At 31.9% G+C, this 15,387-nt stretch overlaps 1 protein-coding gene across 4 annotated transcripts in view; it reads right to left on the bottom strand.

Annotated features, from left to right (window-relative positions):
* The window catches only part of LOC111158523 (neurobeachin), a 672,328-nt gene that overhangs the window by 523,112 nt on the left and 133,829 nt on the right, over positions 1-15,387 (bottom strand). For all 4 annotated transcript variants that reach the window (XM_022520602.1, XM_022520603.1, XM_022520605.1 and 1 more), the window contains exon 11: positions 4,121-4,229. In XM_022520602.1, coding sequence (XP_022376310.1) covers positions 4,121-4,229 — 109 coding nt within the window. The remainder of the gene's footprint in view (positions 1-4,120; positions 4,230-15,387) is intronic.

Genomic DNA, 15,387 nt, shown 5'->3' with positions numbered 1-15,387 from the left:
ATGTTAACAGGTCAAATAAGATGAAAACTGAGAATCTTAAGATGTAAGAATGTAAGACTACTGGTGACACTGACATGAGCCATTTTAAGCAAAAAATACTGATTGGAATAGGGGTGGATCTAAAACTAAATAGGGCTCCAGGAATATAAGGATGGATTAACATATGAAAAGCAATTAATGTAGTTCACTAAACTAAGAAAAAATTGAAGAAACGTCATAATTATCTCAAATAATGCAAAAAAGTGTTTGGTAAAACTTAGCACCTATTTATGATTAAAAAAAACTCTTAGCAAACTTGTATAGAGAGCTTCTTAATTTGATTTAAAAATCTACAAAAGTAACCTACAGCATAAGCCATACTTAGTGTATAATTATTGAAAGCTTTGCACATAAGATTTGAAATAAGATAGGGATGCTCACTATTACAACTTCTGTTCAGCACTCTACTGGAAGTCTTAGTGCAATATCAAGGGAAAAACATAAAAGAATAAATATTGGAAAGAAAAAAATAAAACTGCCATTCTCCGATGATGAGATTTTCTACAAACAAATGCTTCTGAGAAATCAACGAACTACTAAAATTAATAGAAGAAGAGCAATATAAAAGAAGAGTATATAAAGGTCGATATAAATACAAATTATATTTCTATATTTCTGGGACAAATAAAAAAACTAACATTTGAAAAACCTCAAGTTATCTAGAAATAAATCTAGCAAAAAGAAAGTTTTCTACACAGAAAACTACCAAAGAGACCTAAATAAATAGAAGAAAACACTAAATGTATGAACTGGATGATTTAATATCAAGATATCAATATAATACAATGAAAATCCTAGCAATTTTGATGGAAATTGAAAGGAATATGTGTGTGTGTGTGTATAAATTTACATTTATATTTGTATGTGTATAAATGCAAAAACCCAAGAATAGCCAAAGCAATCTCGAAGACCAATAAAACTAGATGACACACTATGAGATATCAAAATACACTAAAACGGCATACAAATTATGATAGTGCTGTACTGCCTCAAATGGGAAAACCCACAACAGATCAACTCTGGAAATGATCCCATTTATATAATGGTCATCGGATTCATAGCAAAAATTAAATTGTGATACAGTGGGAAGTCAACTTCAATAAACAGTACCAGGCCAGCTAGCTACTACATACTTGAGGTTAAAAGAGAAATCTGACCTTATGCCTCATGCCCTACACAAAATTTAATTCTAGATGGACTGTAAATACAAATGTGAAAAGTAAAACAAAACTTTAGGAAGAAAACATAGAACAGTCTTGTGGCTTTGGGATACATTAGGATCCAAAATGGGATAATCATAAAAGAAAATGAAACATGACATCTATTAAAATTAAGAACTTCCATTCATCAAAAAGGTAATTAACAGAATGGAAAAGCAAGCCACAAGAAAGTGATAGTCATGATACATACCCAACAAAGGTCTCATATCTGTCATAAAAACAGAATTTCCACAAATCAATAAGAAAATGATAGACAATTCAAATGAAAAAGGGCAAACACTCTGAACAGGTGTTTACCAAAAAAGGATAACTACCAAAAGACAATGTATGAAAATGTTCAACTTAATTTGTCATCAGGGGAATGCAAATTAAAACATAATTTGGTCTACAGAATATAAGACTATCTTTGCAAATCATATATCAAATGAAGATTGGTATACAGAATAAAAAACTGCTGAAAAAATTCAATAATGAAAAGAAAATACAATGTTTTTAATGGGCAAAATTTTTAAATAGACATTTCTCTAAAGAAAATATACAAATAGCCAATAAGCACATGAAAAGATACTAAACATGATTAGACATCACAGAACTGCAGATAAAAAATGATATGTCATTTCACACCCACTAGGACAAGCTAGAATAAAAAAAGACAATTAACAAATGTTGGCAAGAATGTGAAAAAACTAGAAACCTAACACACTGCTGATGAAAATGTAAAATGATGGAGTCACTTTGGAAAACAATCTGGCAGTTTCTCAAGTGTTTAAACATTGAGTAACGATAAGACCCAGCAAATCAATTCACAGATAGGTATCTACCAAAGAGAAATAAAAATATATGTCCACACAAAAACTTGTACATGAACATTCACAGCAGCTTTATTCATAACATCCAAGGTGGAAAAAACACAAATGTCTATTGACATTTGGATTTATAAACAAAATGTGTCATATACAACAATTAATATAAATTAAAAGGAAGAAAGTACTGACACATGCTACAACATGGATGAAAGGTTATACACATTATGGCACATGAAATGAGACACAAAAAGACAAATATATGATCTCACTTATATGAAATACCTAGAGTACACCAAATCAGAGTCCAAAGTAGATTTCAGGTAGCCTAAGAGTGGGGAGGTCTTCAAAAGAAATTGGGCAAACTAGCAAAAGACATAAATAATTACTCCATAAAAAAGAAAAAGTGGATGTACTATAAATAATATGATAATATGTCCCATCTTACCCAAATTTTCCAAAAATAAATATTAAAACCACAATGAGATAATATTTTATACCAAACTTGACAATATAATTTTAAGGATATTAATTTTGAGAAAGAAGAACTGAATATAATCTTTTTTAAATTAAAAGTCCTTTTACTGAATTTCTAATTTTAAAAATTTTTTTAAGATTTTATTTTTAAGTAATATCTATGTCCAACTTGAGGCTCAAACCTGGAACCCTGACATCAAGAGTCACATGCTCTACTGATGGAGCTAACTAGGTGCCCCTCACTGAATTTCTAATTTTAAGCTAAGTTTTAACTATAAAGGAATGCTCACTTTAGAATTATACTGGTAAACTCTCAGCAAATAGATGAAAAGTATATTCAAGGGGTAGCTCCTGTTACAGATCTTGTCATACGACAGTAATATCACAAAGGCATTTCATAATACCTAATTCATGTAAAATATATTTCAACATAAAATCTTCTAAACAATTCTTAATACTCTAGATAGAAAAAAATAGTTTTCCATAAAACCAAACATCCTAATGAGAAGCTTAATTTACTGAAAAAATTATTTCAGTAAAGAAATGCTGCCAATGACTGATCTATTTAATATCCTATCACTCCTCAATCACCAGTCCTTCGAGAAAGAAGAATACTTACTTAGAAGCAAAGATAGGTTATAAGATTTCAAAGGCAGAGCAATCTGAGTTGAAAAAACTATCTCCAAAAGTCTTCTCAATATTATTTCTGAAGGGAAAAATAATTTTATTCCTCTAACTTGAGACCTCACCTCTATTATTTCTCAAATAGTTCATTTTCAGAGCAGCTCAGTATTAGAGTTAACTGATAGAACAGGTTTGAGAGAACTAATGAGGATGACGGATAATCCTTAGGAAAGAAAAAGGCCAATACTTGTATTCATGACTTTCCCCTTTAATTATGAAGAGAAATCACATGATACAACCAGATTCTTATGAGACCATAATCAGAAACCCAGGATTCATTACCAGAATTAGTACAGTTGTGACTAAAACAAAGAAGGCCATTAAAAAAAAAAAAAAGGCACAAAATGAGGAAAATTAAGTCCATCTAATTTGTATTGCTTATATTATGTAGTGATTAGAGAAAAGCTACCTTAAATAATCAGATACATGAAAAGCAGAGACAAATCACAAACTAATGTTTTGCTTATTACAAAAGAAAGATTGTACACTTTATAACTGAAAAATTAAGGAAATCCATGTAAAATAAAAATTTTAAAAATCCATGTAAAATAAAATGGACAAAACTTTTCTAAGAAACTGAGTTTGAAAGTAAAAATAGCAAAGAAACAATTAGATAAAAGAATTAAGGGGAAATACTTGTAACTTTGAATAAAGACAGAGGAAAAAAGATTTCTTTAGTTTCTATCTTTACTCAAAATTCCTTATTTATATAGATTCCCTGCACCCAATTTAATTCAATGTCTACACTTAGGTCTCACTGCAAAATATAAAAGTAAATATTTGTGAGTTAGCCGACAATAATGAGTAGTGCATGAAAAGTATAATGAAAATATAGTTAGGGGTTGTCAGTTCAGCTATGAACATAACACAATAAAACCATCAACACATATCACTTACCTTTTCAAGTAAGTAGCCAATGACTAAAAAGCCTTTTCCACCCAGCATCTGTTCTTGCATGGCTACTGAACTTTTAAGTAGTTCAACCAGGAATGCCAAAAGAGTAGCACTGCATGTAAAGTACAGATAATTTCATTATGTAATCATCAAATGCTGATTATAAACACAGTGTTCCATTTCAGAATTTTATTATGCCAAAAGATAACAACCAAATTCAAATCTAATCTCTATTTTGCTGACAATGATTATTATACCTTATATTGTACAGGAGTATATTTTCTCACAAGCATGAGAAAACTAGTCTCATCTCTTTAAAATTAAGTATCATAAATCAAAACATAAATGCATAGTTTTTTTAATATTCCAAAGTCAAACAGTGAAGGTCATCCGCACATGTGTACATTACCTGCTTCAAGTAAATCTAACATAAGAAACACACGCACAAATACATCAATTCTCCACAATAAAAACTTTCATCATAATATTCTTTTAAAGAACATACCATCTTAGAGAATTTTAAATACGTATGTGATATTGCTTTGGAAAAACACCTGTTTTTAAAATAAACTTTTCATTTAGACCTATTTTTCAAAAAATCTTATTTTTTTTTTAGAAAATATCCAGAGAAATATGCAACATGTTATTTAATATGTCCATACATGCCCTCAGGAAAGCTCACAGGAACAGAAAAACAAATGATCTGTATAGTATTGAAATGAAAGTGGCAGTTAATTACACAATGCATACACAAACACACAAAAGCACACAAAATAAGTGCCCAGACAAAGATAAAGCCCTTAATGTGTCTGTTGAATGAAAGAAGAAAACAAAAGAAAAATAAATGACTGCATTGAATTAAGCTTTGATAATATATTACTTCACAAAGTTACACTGAGAATTATTCAACTAGCAGCATTAATACATGATGGCATTCCTAATTAAGAAAATATATATTCCCTCATTGTATATGGTTATTGTAGTTTATAATAAGTGACAAGCCAAACTTCATCAGCAATTAAAATATCTATTTGCTGTGTTTTGTAATGTACCCTAAATTAACTATTTATATTCACAAGAAAGAGTAAAACCACAAATTTCTAAATATATTTTAAATTCACCAGTACTCATTACTGCAAGGAATTAAGAAAATCTGTTAAAGAGGAAAACTTGAAAAAATTAAAGTCCAAAAGTGATTCTATTCTCTCAAGTTATTCTCTTCCGGTTTCAATAGAATTGACAACACATTTCTCCGATAATGTGGCTATTCTTGTTCAAATCAGAAATATTTTCATTGAAAGAATCAATAGCAAAATTTTCGTTATTATAAAAACTAATAGTTTAATAGGTTACATGACATCAGTCAGAAAAACTAGAGTATATCTGGAAATAAAGTACTTCATTACAGGAAATTAAAATTGAATTACATTAATTGGCTCTATTTCTTTAAACCACACAAAAAAAGTTAACTGGTATTACAAGTCAAAGATGTCCTTTTACTTTGTCCTAAAGTTAGACATTTACAAATAAACCACAACTACCAAAGAATCTTTGGGGATTTTTTTAATGTTTCTGTAAGGAAGAACAGCTATTAGGCAATCTATTCCATTTTTAATGAATTGTATCAATGATAAAAGCCACTTCACAAATAACTGCACAGGTACTACTGCACAAAATACTTCTACCTAAATGTTTGAGAAGAATAAAGAAACTACTGCACAGAGATTACAGAATGTCCTAATCTTTTCATGGAATTCTTATCTACACTTAACTTAATGATGTAGGGGGAAAGATGACTAAAATTCCTAAAAATCAGCACTGCCAAAAAGAAATGCCTATGGTTCCTATGGTCCATGAAAAAAAATGCAAAAAAAAATTTCTTACAATAAATCACCCTCTATATAAAATTACCATGGATTTTCTTATTCTTTTCTATCATAAGCGCTACTCTTTCTCAAACATCTAAGGAATTAGCTCAGATTTCTCTTCACAGTGGAGTTCCATTACAAAATCAGAAATATTAAGTTTATTCCCAAATCTTAACGCATGACTATGCTAACCCATGTAAAGTTAATTTCACTTCAGTTTTAGCTACAACAACAATTGAAAAGTCAAATGCATTCACTAGCGAAAGTATTTTACATTTATACCTAAAACTAAATGCAACAGCAATACCACATCTTTAAAAAAAAAAAAATCTTTAAAATAGGTATATTTGACATGGTGGATGTAATAGTAAATAGATGGCCATCTTCGAAGAGTTACATTTTCAAACATAATTTAACAAACTTACCAGTAACTAAAATGCATCGGATTGCTGCGGGGCTCACAATAAACTTGCAAAATTCTGTGTACTGCCATACAAAATTTCTCTCCATTCTTGCCTATTTCCAACTCCCCTAGATACAAAGGCAAATATAAAGGATACTTCAGCCCATTCCTATATCTCCTACATACCACTTCCTGTCTAGACACATCAGTTCATCTGCAGAGGATCTAAGTATATAGGATAACCCGAAACCGAGTATCTGTGTCAGCCAAGACTAGTATACACAACATAGAAGATTCTCTTGAAAAGTATAGCAATACCTAGAATCAGATTTTCATGGAATCTCTTACTTGACAAACAAAAAGCATAGTAACTTTTAGCTTATAAAATAAAATTGCTAAACTTTTCAATAGATAGTGCTATAACATATCACGTTCTACACGTAGCAATTCTACATCAGGAATAGTTAAGGGTGTTTAATAATCCTGTCTCCCTTTAAGGAAAATGACACTAACAATCTATAGTGTTATTTTTAAAATATAATTACCATCTTCCAGTTCTTAGAAAGCTCCCATTAAATTAGACAATAGTATTCATTTCAAGTAACAAAGTGCTAGGCCTTAGGAAAAATGAAGAAAATAGTATAATAATACCTCTAATGACAGCATATTTATTATCTCTCTAGAGCTTTCTGGTCCATATTATTAGAGAATCCCACATAGTTTTTGCCAACAAATACCTGAGAATATTTAATAACTATGTATGAACATGACTAATTTGTTTCTAATGAAAAATATGTACTATATTTAGGTTCCATTAAAATTTATATATAGATTTGGATTTGATTTTAATGTAATTTTATCCATTTCAGTTTGTCCATTATTTATTTTTTAAAAGTAACTAGTGTGGACAACTCATGTCATGTGTTCCTAAAAGTTTTATTATCTTTGACATATTTCATTATTTAAAGATGTAATATATCATATATCATAAGAGACGTAATATATAACAGAAATTATTAAGATTGAATATGTAACCTAAGTTCAGTTCAAAGACAAGTTCTTAGAATATAGAAACTGGCTTTTCAATCTGCTTTGTACTGAAACAAGCCTAGTACCTCAGCTAGACGAACTGCTTAAATACACTGAGAAGAATGAAATTCATAATGTAAAAAATTAAAGACTGCCCAAGACCCAACACCTCATCCCCTTTTAAAAGGGTGTTTTTAATATCTTAAAAAACACTATGGACAAAGTAATTGCCAGAACAAACTCAGAAGATTAAGTTCCATTGAGATTAAGGTCCCAGTAAGGGTAACTCTTGACTTTTTCTAAGGTTTCATCTTTCATGTAGCCTAATTTGTTATTGAGATATATTGAAATCTTGCAAAGGATGATTAAAAGTATATAAAATATCTAATACCATTGTTTCTATGCTATGTTTTTGACTAGAAAACTTTTCTGAGATGAGAGTGACCACAGCAGGAACAAAACTGTAAAAGAAATCAACTCAAGTCCATACCCAAGATAATTTCTCACTCAACACAATTAATTTCTAGTGACACACATGCAAAAATAAGCCTCAAAAAAGTTAGAAGAGTTAAATTCCTTCACAGTTCAAAATTAGAAAGCTCTAAACCAAAATTTCTAATTACAGGTACATCTAATGGTCACTTTTAGACAATGTATTCCTGAAAATGCGCTCTTAAAAGAACATCCTACCTGCCTATGTACGCAATGAACCTGATACGCAAACTGTCACATTCATCAGTTTGGACATCAAGTGGAGATACATGCTGAAATAAGTAAAATACATTTATCTGCAGAGTCAAATAAGGAAAACAGTGAAATGCAGCACAGTAAAATGTAAGGACAGATGGAATACACCAGTAGCACATGAAATCACTAAGCCTGCCTTTAGCCATGAAATATCTTGGTAATTTCTACCTTTTCTTACAGCCTGATAAGGAAACAGGCAGCCTTATAAATTGGAATTGCTAATACTGTCATGGCTATTTAAGAATATTCTTTAAAGGCCCTATTTTAATCAGGCTATTACACATTTTTACCTTCTTCTGGTAACAGATTTTGACTTTATGTTTCATCTGCCTATGTTATTTCTGACAAAATATAGCCAAAAAGTCTAAGTTTATAAACTTATAACTGAAATATCTCAAAATCTTTCTTATATAGGAAGAAAAATTTTAAATTTTTACTTCTAAAGGAACTTATTCTAAACCTCTTATGACATAGTTCTATGTTATTATATAGTATCTACTGGTATTAACATAGTTTGAGAACAAAACAGCCTTTTGATCAGCTCCATTCATAACTCTAAAAAGCCAAAAGATACTTACTAAAAAGGCTCTACTGTAGCAGAAATAACTCTCAAAGCCTACTATTTTCAATTTAATCCCAACTGAAAAATGACCATTTACAATACTCTAAATGTGCTTGTCCCTTTATGAAAATTGAGTGGACATACTACAGTAATGTGTAATCCATGGATACATGAATACTTCAGAAATTTCATGATGTAACCTCCTAACACCTAAGAAGCTCAAAATTTCAAAAGTAAGACAGAGAGGTCATAATGACACATGTGTGACCTTAACTATGCATGCATCCTCTAATGCCGTTCAAGATCAAAATATGCCACAGCAGGGAGGCCAAATGGCCAGTCCTTTATCCTGGTGCTAGCTCCATTTTCAGCGAAGCCCAGCCTATTTAACAGAAGCAGGGTTAAAAAGTACACCCTGGAGGTGCTAAAATTATCCAATAAGGAAAATAGTAACATCTGACTGCACAAAAAGCTGAAATAATTATTTCATATTCAGGCTTTATAGGAATTTTCTGTTGTTTTTAATTACCTTTTAAATAATCAGGCAAAAAAAAAAAGCCTGACTTTTTTTTATTCTTTCTTTTCTTTTGTGTTTGTGTATACAATTCTAAAAATGACAGAATTGTAGATTTGTATAACCACACCACAATCAAGATATAGATCAGTTCCATCACACTAAGAAAAACCTTCATTTATCCTATCCCTTCTCAGCTTTATAATCACATCCTTCCAACTCCCATCATCTTGAATAACTACTCATCTCTTATCTATCACTACAGTTCTGACATTTCAACAATGTCCTATAACTTGAATCATACAGTATGCAACCTTCTGAGTTTGTCTTTCTGACCTCAATATATTGCCTTTGAGACGCATCCCAAGTAGTTGTGTATGTCAAGAGTTTATTCCTCTAATTGCCGACTAGTATTTCATTTTATAAATGGATTATCACAGTCTGTGTACATCTGAGTTGTATCTAGTTAACAATTATGAATAGGACTATTAAAAACATTCATATAAAGGCTTCTGTGGGAACACAGTTTTCATTCATTTCTCATAAATACAAACCTATGAGGAGAAAGGCTGAATAAGAAGGTAACTGTGTATGTTTAACTTCGTAATAAACTGCCAAACTGCCAGAGTGGCTGTACCACTTGGCAATCCCATCATTAATCTATTCCAGTTGCTTCTCATCCTTGCTAGCACTTGGAACCATGAGTATTTTCTATTTTGGCTATTCTACTAAGTGTGTAGCTATATCTTAAACTAGTTTTAATATACATTACCCTATTGATTAATGATGCTGAACATCTTTTCATGTGCTATTTTGACATCCTTATATCCTCTTGGGTCAAGTGTCTGTTCAAGTTTAAGCCCATTTTTTAAGTTGAATTTTATGTTTTCTCACTATTAAAGCTTAAGGGACTTCTTTACATATTTTTGATATAGTCTTTTGTCAAGTAAAAATTTTCTACCATGTTCCTCCAGTCTGAAACACGTCTTTTTGTTGCATCTTTGGAAAACTAAAAGATTTTAACTTAAGGAAGTCCAAGTCAAATTTACCAATTTTTGTCTTTTATGTACATCCTTCTATTATCATGTTTAAAATGATGTTGCCTAGTTTAGATCACAAAGATTCTCCCCTATATGTTTTCTTCTACATGTTCGATAGTTTTATATTTTAGATTTAGAGTTAATTTTGAGTTAATTTTTTTAAGGTGTGAGGTTAGGTCAGGAACCATTTTTTGGCATATAACTATCCTTCCTCCCTTACACTGATTTTGCACCTTTGCTACAAATCAATTGTCCATATATGTGCAAGACTATTTCTAGACTCTATTCTGTTGTAAAGATACATGTTGCTGATATCATATACTGTATTCTTTATTAGAGTTTTATAGTACATCCTAAAGCCAGTAAATATTATTCCCTCAACTTTATTCTTCTTCAAAGTCATTTCAGCTACTCGTTACTTTATCTTTTCATATAAATTTTAGAATCACCTTGCGTATATCAATCAACAAAGCTAGCCAGGATCTTAACTGGTATTGTGTCAAGTCTATAAGTCTCTTCAATGACATCTTTACTATTTTGAGTCTTCCTATACATAAGAACAATATATCTCATCATTTAATTAATACTTTCATTTCTTTCATCAGTGATTTGTAGATTTCAGCACACAGATCCTTACATGTTTTGGACATTGATATTTTAAATACTTATTTACTTACTTCAATTTCTGAAGCTATTGTTAAAGGTATTTTTCACTTGGTATCCTACTATACATTGTTAATGCACAGAAATAAAATTTATTTTTGTATGAGAAACTTGTCTCTTGCAAATTTTCTGAATTTGCTTACTAGAATTTTGAGTGTATTAATCCTTAAGAATTTTTTACATAGACAATAATGTCATCTGTAAAAGGGACAGTTCTATTTTTTTCCTTTCCAACCTGAATGACTTTTGATTCTTTATCTTGCTTTACTGCAATGGTTAGACCTCTAATTTGGATCAAAATCACAAAGGTACGGTTCAGAGCTGAATTCATACATAATGTTATTGAGCTACTTCCCAGGTTCTTCCCTTTCCATGACTTCCCCAATAATTTCTGGTTGTGGGGCCCTTCTTTTCATTTCTGCTATCAAAATGCTAGTCCTTCAGTTTCCTCACTGTGCTGCACACTTCTATAATGCTGTGCAAATTCAGGGCAAACCAGTAGTAAAAGAGAGATGAAACAAAGCAATATAGAGGTTTCTGGTTCTGAAAGTAAAAATCCTGGAATCCAAAAGTCCATCCATTCTATCAAGTAAAGAGCTAAACAAACTGATATATATCAACAGCTCTTCTAGGATCCAGTAAGAGAGAAGAAGAACAAGGCAAACCGATGCCCTGAAGATTGGGGAGACAAAGAGCAAACTACAGGGAGTCGTGGATTATTGGAGCAGAGACACACAAGTGGAAATCACTATGGCAAACAGTGCCCAGGTAAGGAAAACTGAACTGTAATTGACAAATTGCCGGAATCTCAGTGGTTTCAGCCCCTCCAGTCGTAGAGAGGACTCTACATTTGTAGTATGATTTATTTCCAGGAGATCAACCAGGTCTTCTTAATAAGTAACAGAAAAATCCTCCTGGGCTTCCCAGGGGAAAGGAAAATGAACTTGAAATATACCAGAGCAATCTGTTAACAAGGCCTGCCCTCAGGAGAAACTAGTTAACCAATCCCAACCTGCTGAGGTATTTTAAGAGCCCAACTGACATAGAGAAGGGAAATATCCAACTATAGCCAACTATTGTCATCTTTTCCCACTCAATGGCGCTGAAAAAACCCTGAGAAACTCTTGTGAAGTTTACAGTCCAGTGGCATAAATTGACTAAAAAAAAAACAAAAAAAAAAACAAAAAAAAACCAGTATTTAATCACAGTGTTAAGGATGCTTTCTCTCCCCAGCACCTCACCACCACATTCCTACAGGCCTATTTATAGCAGTTCCTTTTACCAAGGCCATGGTGTCTGACTATCAAGAAAAAATTATGCTAAGCCCGTATGGTAAGGGCTCTAATGGATAAAAGAGACATCATAAAAGAACAAATGGACAATGTAAAAGCAGAGAGATGGAATTCCTAAGAACAAAAAAGAAATGCTATCAGTAAAAAATATTGTAAAGAAAATGAGAAGTGTGTTTGACGGGAATATTAGTAGACTGAACACGGATGAGGAAAAATCTGTAATCTCAAGTATATATCAACAGAGTCCTCAAAAACCCAAAACCAAAGAGAACAAAACTAAAAAAAGAAAAAGAATACCAAGGGCTGTGGGACAACTACAAAATGTGTAACATACACATAATGGGAATACCAGAAGGAGAAGAATACTAGAAAGGAACAGAAGCAATATTTTTTAAAAACAATGATTAAGAATTTCCCCCAAAATTTTTATCAGAAACCAAACCACATATTCAGAAAACTCAGAGAACACCAATCAAGATAAAAGCCAAAATAAACTATACCTAGGTATATCATTTTCAAATTAAAGAAAATCAAATATAACAAAAAATTCCTATAAGAAGCCAAAGGGAAAAAACACAATACCAAGAATGGAAGTAAGATAAGAATTACATCTGATTTTTCCTCAGAAACCGTGCAAGAGAATGGAGTAAAAAATTTAAAGTGATGGAGTAAGGGACGGAAGGAACCCAGCAACATCAAGTTCTCTACTCTGAAAAATTATCCTTCAAAAGTGAAGGAAAAATAAAGACTTTCTCAGACAAAAACTGAGGATATTTGTTGCTAGTAGACTTAGCATGCAAAAAAATGTTAACAAAATTTCTTTAGCAAGAAGGAAAATAATAAAGGACAGAAACTTGGATCTATATAAAGAAAACCAAGAGCACTAAAGAAGAAATAGTGAAGGTAAAATGAAAACTTCTATTTTTTTTGAAAACTTTTTTTAAATTCTAAATGATCTAATATAGAACAGTTTATTCAAAATAGTAACAGCAACACTGTATTTCATCATGTATACTTATACATATGTATATATGCTTATGTATGCTTCTATATGAAATTAATAACATATGACTGATACTAGGAATAAGAAGGAATGATTATTTTGTTGATATGAAGTACACACAATACCCATGAAGTTGTATACTGTTGATAGTAGAATTTAGTTGCAAACTCTGTGGCAACAATTTAAAAAGGTTAATAAAGTAATTTTAACTGACATGCTTCTAAGAAAGGAGTCAAAATGGAATTATATAAAATGCTTACTTAAAATCAAAAAGGCAGAAAAACAGTAGAAGATGAAAGCAGGAACAAAGAACAAGAGAACAAATATAAAACAGTAACAAACATGGTAGCTATTAATCCAACTACATAAATAATCAACTTGAATGTCAATGTCTAAATGCATCAATTAAAGGTCAGAAACTGTCAGGACAAAGTGAAAAACACAATCCATCTATATGTTGTCTAAAAGAAACCTAGTTTAAATATAAAGACACATACAGATTTAAAGTATATCTAGGAAAAAATATACCATGTTAACAACAATCAAAAAAAGTAGAAGTACTTACATTAACTTTGTACAGGGAAGTCTTCAAAGCAAGGAAAGTAATCAGAGATTAAGAAGGGCATTATATAATGATAAAGGTGTCAATTCTTCAAAAGGCATTACATTTCTTAAAGTGTATGTGCCTAACAACAGAGCATCAAACTAGTGAGGCAAATACCACTAAAACTGCAAGGAGAAACAGATGAATCTACTGTCACCCTTGGAGACTTCAACACCCCTCTCTCAGAAATAGACAAATACAGCAGGCAGAAAGTCAGTTAGGACATCACTCAACTCAACAACACCAACAAATAACTGGAGATAATTGATATCTATACACGACTTCATCTGACAACAGCTGAATACACATTTCTCTGAAGCTCACATGGAACATTCACTAAGTAAGATCATATTCAGGGCTATAAATGGCATCTTACAAATTAAATTTTCTCTTTATTTATTAAAGAGAATAAAAAATCATATATGTCTACTCTCAGACCACAATAAAATTAAAAATTAGAAATCAAAACCAGAAAGATAACTGGAAAATCCCATAACATATGAAGATTAAAAGCACATTTCTAAATAACATGAGTCAAAGAAATCTTAAGATATAGTAAAAATATTTTGAAAGAAATGAAAACACAACTTAGTATAATTTTTGGAATGGAGTGAAAGCAATGCTTACAAGGAAATTTACAGCACTGAATGTTGTGATACTGTGATTTATAATATCAATATACATATTTGGTCTTCATCCCTCTTTCTGGCACAAAGTTTCTAAAACCCTTGAAACTTCCTAAGTGATGAGTGTGAGAAAGATGTCTTTTGTCATGTTAATGAGATGACTTTTGAAATTCAGCTAAGGACAAGACCTAGTTGCCAGTGAAGCCAACCATGTGATTAGAAGATTGGAACTTTCAGTTCCACTTGCCCCACCCAGTCTTTCAGGAAAGGAGAGAACCTGGAGACCAAGTTCAATCACCAAGAGCCAATGACTGAATCAATCATACCTATATAACAAAATCTCCATAAAATCCCAAAAGGACAGGGTTCAGAGAGCTGGTCTGTAAGCACATGGAGATGGTGGCAGAGTGGCATGCCTGGAGAGGACATGGAAGCTCTGTGCCCTTTCCCCATACATTGCCCTATGCATTTCCTCCATCTGGATGTTCATTTAACCATTTTTCTGTATCTTTCATCATATCTTTTTATCATAAACCAGAAATCCAGGAAGTAAAATATTTCCCTGAGCTCTGTGAGACACTCTAGCAAATTAATTCAACTGAAGGTGGTGGTAGGAACCTCTGATTGATAGTCAGTCTGTTACATGCCCAGGTAACACCTGGCATCAGAAGACCAAGGAGGGGGTCAATCAAATTTCCAGTCTATAGTCAGTTGGTCAAAAGCACAGGTGATAATCTGGGCTTGTGAGTGGTGTCCTAAAGTCAGAGCAGCAATCTTCTATGACTGGGCCCTTAACATGTGGGATCTGACACTATCTCCAAGTAGACAGTATTAGAATTGAATTAGGGGCACCTGGGTGGCTCAGTCGTTAAGTGTCTGCCTTCGGCTCAGTTCATGATCCCAGGGTTCTAGGAACAAG

This window comes from Enhydra lutris, unplaced genomic scaffold, assembly GCF_002288905.1.
Source record: "Enhydra lutris kenyoni isolate GAN:26980312 unplaced genomic scaffold, ASM228890v2 scaffoldscaffold60, whole genome shotgun sequence".
Taxonomy (NCBI): domain Eukaryota; kingdom Metazoa; phylum Chordata; class Mammalia; order Carnivora; family Mustelidae; genus Enhydra; species Enhydra lutris.
This window is presented reverse-complemented; position numbering and strand designations above follow the sequence as displayed.